The sequence below is a fragment of the Nicotiana attenuata genome, chromosome 7 (assembly GCF_001879085.1).
Source record: "Nicotiana attenuata strain UT chromosome 7, NIATTr2, whole genome shotgun sequence".
NCBI classification, from domain to species: Eukaryota; Viridiplantae; Streptophyta; class Magnoliopsida; order Solanales; family Solanaceae; genus Nicotiana; species Nicotiana attenuata.
In genome coordinates, this window is record NC_031995.1 from 68,422,242 (window position 1) to 68,430,122 (window position 7,881).

At 34.4% G+C, this 7,881-nt stretch overlaps 4 protein-coding genes across 7 annotated transcripts in view; all 4 read left to right on the forward strand.

Annotated features, from left to right (window-relative positions):
- Positions 401-1,321, forward strand: LOC109230133. Its single transcript, XM_019395661.1, has 2 exons — positions 401-601; positions 701-1,321. Exons 1-2 carry the CDS (start codon positions 401-403, stop codon positions 1,319-1,321), a joined length of 822 nt encoding a protein of 273 aa, XP_019251206.1.
- LOC109230134 lies at positions 3,018-3,916 on the forward strand. The gene is made up of 3 exons (XM_019395662.1): positions 3,018-3,218; positions 3,406-3,612; positions 3,716-3,916. The coding sequence occupies exons 1-3, from the start codon at positions 3,018-3,020 to the stop codon at positions 3,914-3,916; spliced, it is 609 nt and encodes a 202-aa protein (XP_019251207.1).
- Positions 4,271-5,667, forward strand: LOC109230135. Its single transcript, XM_019395663.1, has 2 exons — positions 4,271-4,843; positions 4,945-5,667. The coding sequence occupies exons 1-2, from the start codon at positions 4,271-4,273 to the stop codon at positions 5,665-5,667; spliced, it is 1,296 nt and encodes a 431-aa protein (XP_019251208.1).
- Positions 6,450-7,881, forward strand: part of LOC109229261 (mitoferrin-like) — a 13,613-nt gene continuing 12,181 nt past the window's right edge. For 2 of the 4 annotated variants that reach the window (XR_002068533.1, XR_002068534.1), the window contains exon 1: positions 6,450-7,419. Coding sequence is in view for 1 of the 4 variants with exons in the window: in XM_019394646.1 (XP_019250191.1) it covers positions 6,643-7,419 (777 nt within the window). In the remaining 3 variants the exon portion in view is untranslated. The remainder of the gene's footprint in view (positions 7,420-7,881) is intronic. The other 2 variants (XR_002068535.1, XM_019394646.1) reach the window with 2 other exon arrangements.

Sequence of the window (7,881 nt, forward strand, 5' to 3'; positions counted from 1 at the left end):
TATACGAAGTTCTGTAAAGATTGTATTTGTATTAGAAGGTGAAAACTAGAGAATGTTTGTGTAATTAAATCCTTTATTTCTGTTTGTATATTATACTTTGTTTGCATATTATAATTTTATAGAATATGCCATACCAAGGAGTTGTGTGAGCAACTTCAGTCTTAGCAACTTCAGTCTTGGCTTCTTTAGGCTCTTATAGGTTGTCAAACACAAGGCTCTTTTAGGCTCTCTTTATGCAACTTCAGTCTTAGCTTCTTGGTTGTTCTGCTTTCTTCAGATTATTCACATTCAATCATGCCGGACAATGCCAAGTGGGACGATGATACACATATTATATTTCTTGAGTTGTGTGAGCAAGAGGTTAGAAAAGGAAATAGACCAAACACTTACTTAAATAAAGATGGGTGAAAAAGTATTGTTGACGAGTTCTGTAAGAAAACGGGAAAAGACTATGCTAAAAAAAATGAAAAATCATTGGGATTACATGAAAGGAGAATGGACACTTTTTAAGCAGTTGATGAGAGGGGAGACAGGGTTAGGATGGGATGCCACGAAAAATACGATTATGGCAGATGATGATTGGTGGGAGCGAAAAATTAAGGTACATCCCTCACATTATCATATGTGTAATTCTTATTTTTGTCATTGTTAATTTTATCAGTTTGATTAAAGTAATTTTTATTTTCTCTTTTTACGGGAGAATGCAAAATATAAGAAATTCAGGAACAAAGATCTTTCGCACATATGGTTTCGCTACGATGCACTGTTTGCTGATGTTGTTGCCACAGGAGAAAGAGCACGTGCAGCAAATCAAGAACAATCATCGGGCATTGGACTTAATCTTGATGAAGAAGGAATAAATGTCATTGATGATTGTGACAAAAAACACTTCACTTATCTTAATGATGAAATGAGCGATGAAAGTGATGATCTACAGAATATAAATTCTGTTATGTTTCCAGAGCCATCACTAAAAAGACAAAAATCAACTGACGGTGTTAGCACCAGTAGTCAAGTAAGAAAGAGTAAGAAAAAAACAACTGCAACATTAATAAAAGAGGATATACACTCTCTCATAGAGTTTATGTCTAGCAAAAGCACTGCTACATCTACTGCAGTTGATGAGACATCCATCGAGAAGTGTATTGGCACGTTGGGACAAATTCCTGATATTCTAGCTGGGAGTGAAATTTACAGTTTTACTATGAATATGTTCCGCAAGAAAAATAATCGACAGATATTTTTGGGGATGCTTACTGATGAAGCTCGCAAGTGTTGGTTGGAGTTTAACTACCAGTTATACCTTAACAAAAATGGATAATGTATCGTTGTGGTTGAGACTTTCTATTATTCCATGTTCGAATATTGTGATTGTATGTGTAAACTTTATTATGATTTTATGTGTAAACTTTATTATGGTTTTATGTGTAAACTTTATTATGGTTTTATGTGTTTAGATGTTGTGATTGTATCACTAAACTTTTATTAAATTAAAGATTTTGTTTGTTAAGCTTACTATTGTTAAGCTTCAGGTAACATTTATCTATCGAATGACTTAACTGAAAAGTATGGGCTTAAACCCACACGTGGAATGTCTATACACGAGATGTTAGGCATGTTCTTGATGACTTGTGCACATGGAGCTGGANGAAAGCCTCTTCACAGTAAGTAATCTTCCTCATGAATTTCAATTACTAATGTGTTTTCAATGTTTTGGATTTAATTTCAATTCTATTGGAGATTAGGGCTAATAGATATGCCCATGGTTATGTATGTTATCTTAGAATATTAAATGAAAGACCCACAATAAGAAATGTGGATATTTCGCATAGATAATGAACATTTCTTATTTTCCTTATCTTCCAACTCTCTAGATTTCTCCCATATACATAAACCTTAATATCTACATAATATATATAAATATAGAGAAACACATAAGACAGAAGAGGAATAGGTAGATTTTGATACTGAAGAAGATTCCACAAGAATAACATACATCACTATATATATTTTTGGCCACAAAAGTTTAGTGGAAAGTGATTTGAAAGATCAGTTGGCTGCTTGTACGATATATTATACATACTGAGAAGTAAAATAGAAAAAAAAGGAGAGGCTGTGGATGCAAGATTTTCTTGGTAAGTTTATCATGTAGAGAAATTTTTGGCCTTTTGTCTGTATTAGACAATAGTCTTTAAATTTCTCTTTTATTTCTTGGGTATTAGGTGGGTGGTTGGAGGGTTTAATTTGGCTGCTTCTGAGATACGTGCAGCAATTTTTTGGCATATTTTCTAGTTTTCGTATATTTGTTCTGATATCTCTCTTTATGACCCAATTCAGTTCTTGATTTTGAGATTGAAATGATGAAAGGTACAAAAAGAATTCAACTTTGGTCTCTGTACTACCTGGAACCTTATATATTCCATGTTGTTTGTGGAATAATCTCTCTTTTTTACATTTTCCATTGTTGTTACCTCCATGTTTTGCCTAGAAAAATTAGTTTATGATTCTCTGATCAGAAGATAGCTAATAATGAGATTAAAAGTGAAAAAGAAAACTTACTTTTGTACCTCATAGTTAAACTGTGCATTGGGTGTCAAATGTACTGCTTTACCTTAATATACAAAGCTCTGTAAAGATTGTATTTGTATTAGAAGGTGAAAACTAGAGAATGTTTGTGTAATTAAATCCTTTATTTTTGTTTGTATATTATACTTTGTTTGCATATTATAATTTGTATAGAATATGCCATACCAAGGAGTTGTGTGAGCAACTTCAGTCTTAGCAACTTCAGTCTTGGCTTCTTTAGGCTCTTTTAGGCTGTCAAACACAAGGCTCTTTTAGGCTCTCTTTATGCAACATCAGTCTTAGCTTCTTGGTTGTTCTGCTTTCTTCAGATTATTTACATTCAATCATGCCGGACAATGCTAAGTGGGACGATGATACACATATTATATTTCTTGAGTTGTGTGAGCAAGATGTTAGAAAAGGAAATAGACCAAACACTTACTTAAATAAAGATGGGTGGAAAAGTATTGTTGACGACTTCTGTAAGAAAACGGGAAAAGACTATGATAAAAAAAATGAAAAATCATTGGGATTACATGAAAGGAGAATGGACACTTTTTAAGCAGTTGATGAGAGGGGAGACAGGGTTAGGATGGGATGCCACGAAAAATACGATTATGGCAGATGATGATTGGTGGGAGCGAAAAATTAAGGTACATCCCTCACATTATCATATGTGTAATTCTTATTTTTGTCATTGTTAATTTTATCAGTTTGATTAAAGTAGTTTTTATTTTCTCTTTTTACATGAGAATGCAAAATATAAGAAATTCAGGAACAAAGATCTTTCGCTCATATGGTTTCTCTACGATGCACTGTTTGCTGATGTTGTTGCCACAGGAGAAAGAGCACGTGCAGCAAATCAAGAACAATCTTGATGAAGAAGGAATAAATGTCATTGATGATTGTGACAAAGAACACTTCACTTATCTTAATGATGAAGTGAGCGATGAAAGTGATGATCTACAGAATATAAATTCTGTTATGTTTCCAGAGCCATCACTAAAAAGACAAAAATCAACTGATGGTGTTAGCACCAGTAGTCAAGTAAGAAAGAGTAAGAAAAAAACAGCTGCAACATTAATAAAAGAGGATATACACTCTCTCATAGAGTTTATGTCTAGCAAAAGTACTGCTACATCTCCTGCAGTTGATGAGACATCCATCGAGAAGTATTGGCACGTTGGGACAAATTCCTGATATTCTAGCTGGGAGTGAAATTTACAGTTTTACTATGAATATGTTCCGCAAGAAAAATAATCGACAGATATTTTTGGGGATGCCTACTGATGAAGCTCGCAAGTGTTGGTTGGAGTTTAACTACCAGTTATACCTTAACAAAAATGGATAATGTATCGTTGCGGTTAGACTTTCTATTATTCCGTGTTCGAATATTGTGATTGTATGTGTAAACTTTATTATGGTTTTATGTGTAAACTTTATTATGGTTTTATGTGTAAACTTTATTATGGTTTATGTGTTTGGATGTTGTGATTGTATCACTAAACTTTTATTAAATTAAAAATTTTGTTTGTTAAGCTTACTATTGTTAAGCTTCAGGTTATATTCATTTTAAATGTTAAGCTTCAGTTAACGTCAACTTCCGTTAACTAAAGCTTTTGTTAGCTTCAATTTGTAAAGCTTTTAGTTAGCTTCAATTTCCTTCAATCTTTTAGTTAACATTTTTGTTTTTATTTTTAGTTAAATGGAGAGTTCAAACTCTAGTGACATAATAGATCCTTATCCAAGTTATTCGTCAGACGATGAAGATGAAGAAGAACTGGAGGAAATACAGAGGGAGCAAGATGAGAAGGAATGGACTGCTTTATGTCAAATAGCAGGTAAATTGATATTGATGTATTACCAAAAATACCTATGCAAGGAACCTTGTCGTACATCTAGTCGCTCTGGAAATGTATTTATTCAAGAGATACTAAGAGGAAACGAGACTCGTTGTTATGAAAATTTTGGATTGAGGAAGTCAGTGTTTGTTGATCTATCGAATGACTTAACTGAAAAGTATGGGCTTAAACCCACACGTGGAATGTCTATACACGAGATGTTAGGCATGTTCTTGATAACTTGTGCACATGGAGCTGGAAATCGATTGATACAGGAAATCTTTCAACATTCAGGAGAAATAATTCATAGACACTTTCATAGTGTTTTAAAGGCGATTTGTGAGCTTGCAAGAGATATAATTAAACCACATCAAAATTATAATGATGGTGCAGGAGCTCACAAGCCATGTAATGGTCGATATCTCCCTTTCTTTAGAGTAAGAAATATTTTTACATAATTATTTTTTATTAAATTTATAACTTAACTTTTATAAGTATTACTAACTTAAGTTAAATTTATACTTGTAAATGTATGTAGGATTGTATTGGAGCACTTGATGGCACACATGTTAAAGCAAGGTTACCGCAAGGTCAAGAGATACCATATATTGGACGTAAAGGTTATCCGACTCAAAATATTCTTGCTGTCGTAGATTTTAATATGTGTTTTACATTTGCATGGGCTGGGTGGGAAGGAACAGCTCACAATAGTCGTATATTTGGTGAGGCCCTTCGTAGACCAGAACTTAACTTTCCACGTCCAATTGGAAATAAGTATTATCTAGTTGATGCAGGATATCCTCACATGAAGGGATATATGACTCCATACAAAGGAGATAATGTGAGATATCACCTAGCACAATTCCGCCACGGTGCAACAAGACAATTGCGAGAACCAAGAGGGCGAATTGAAAAATTTAACTATTTGCATTCTTCTTGTAGAAATATTGTTGAGCGAACATTTGGGGTTTGGAAAGCAAGATGGTCAATTTTGCGAGACATGCCTTTTTATCACATTGACACTCAAAGAGACATCGTACTTGCTACTATGGCCATTCATAACTATATTAGAAAGAAATGCAATATGGATGATGCATTCCGAGCAGCTGAGAATGAAAGATATGTTCCATCTGTTGATCCTGATGTTGGTACATCTTTGAGAGCTAATAACAATATAAATGCGGAAAATGTGGAAGAGCAAAGTGATCTTGTTTGGATGGGTCTTCGCGATTTGATTGCTAATGAAATTTGTGAAGCTTGATACTTGTAGTTGTATTAATATTTATTATTTTACATTCCAATTGAGAAATGTTATTTTGTTTTGTTCTCTTGAAATATGCATATAATGACCTAACTTTTTATATAATTTGAGAAATCAGTGTATAACTTCAATTTGATTAGCTTGAGGTATAAAATGTTTTTTTAAATCATCTGTATCTAATTGAATGTTTATTTTGCGACAGAACAAAAAATTATTTTCCTTGTGACCTTCTACATGTACAAGGTTGTTAAGATATGTCAAAGGTTTACGAGTCTGAAACCAGTTGTGCAAATGGGACTTCATAGCATTATTAGGAAGAACAAGAGGAAAGGAAATGGAACCTCGCATCCTTATGATATATGTATGAGATTATTAGAGAGTAAGTTTGTGATTGACTTATGTCGTAGCACTTTCTGAGCCAAGGGAAGAAAAAAAAAGTAATTGATCAATTAGATTCTCACACAGATATATACAAAGCAAAAACTATTCTTTTTATTTTCTTGGCAAATAAATAAAAAAAACTATCTTAAGTAATTATTTAAATTAAAATTATATTAAAATACAAATTATTTTTTGTTTGCATTGCTTATGAATCAAATATATTGTAGTAATCAGCTCCTTTTATAATGTTAACAGCTTTAAGGATATATCAGTTTTTTTAAGAGAAAAAAATTCTTACCAGCACTTGTTTACCAAACACTTCAACAACTTTTTTTTAAGGTTCAGCACTTTTATTCAAACAGATAACTGCTTATTTATAAAACAAGTTTCAGCACTTAAAAGCTAAAAGCTCTTAATTTTCTCCATTTCCTCCTTCTTTCTTCCCCGTTACTCCAATAGCTCAACTGCGCCGCCCAGATGAGCTTCTAATCCCTGTATGGCGGTAACCCGTTTGATATCAACCCGTACCTGCAGCCGAAATTTCTGCATCATCTTCATTAACCCTAATTTTCTTCACTTTTCCGATTTGTCTCAATGGCCACCGATGCCTCCCCTAAATTTCAACAACCAGACCTTATATCCATCCCTCAGCCATCCGATTTCCATCCTGAGATTATAGTGTCGCCGACACACGATGGGCTTCAGTTCTGGAAATTCATGATTGCGGGCTCTGTAGCTGGTATGGTGGAACACATGGCCATGTTCCCAGTTGATACAATCAAGACCCAAATGCAAGCCATTGGTTCTTGCCCTATCAAGTCCATTAGCATCCGTCAGGCTTTTCGGTCCATTGTTCAAACTGAAGGCATTGCCGGACTTTACCGTGGCATTGGAGCTATGGCTCTTGGTGCTGGTCCAGCTCATGCGGTTTATTTCTCTGTTTATGAGAATTGTAAGAAGAGATTTTCCTGTGGAAATCCGAATAATTCTGCAGCCCATGCCATTTCGGGAGTTTTCGCAACAGTTGCTAGTGATGCTGTGTTTACTCCAATGGATATGGTGAAGCAGAGGTTGCAGTTGAGCAGTAGTCCTTATAAGGGAGTGTTGGATTGTGTGATGAGGGTATTGAACGAGGAAGGGTTTAAGGCATTTTATGCCTCGTATGGGACTACGGTTCTAATGAATGCTCCATATACAGCTGTGCACTTTGCTACGTATGAGGCTATCAAGAAGGGTTTAACGGAGGTATCGCCCGAGAATGCGAGCGATGAACGATTAATAGTTCATGCTACTGCTGGGGCAGCAGCTGGTGCTTCCGCGGCATTGGTTACGACGCCTCTTGATGTTGTGAAGACACAATTGCAGTGTCAGGTATTTAACTCTGCTTTCTGGATCTGCTCAATTTCTCCTGTTGTATTTTTATAAGCTAGAAAAGAAAAAACTAAAATTACCTGTGTGCTCGTGAAAAGGTGCGATTTTTCCTATTTATGGGTAATCACAAATTTATAGCCAAGTTACTCCAAGCTAACTAGCCAGAAAACTGAAAAGTTTAGCATGAATATGTGCTTATTGTACTTGTTGGCTGTTACATGTCATTAAAATAATTATGTAGAATACACTTGACAATTATGTCATTGTTTCTTTATTGATCAGTTAATGAATGTATCATTGTTGTAGTTAAGTGAATAATAAAGAATCATCTTAATTGTCCCGACCCCAAACCCACTATAAGCCGTTATGGCGTCCAACGACGCCTTTAGGCAAGCCAATGGTGAACTATCAAATTAATTATTCATTTTTATTACTTTTGAAATCATAATTTATATATATATA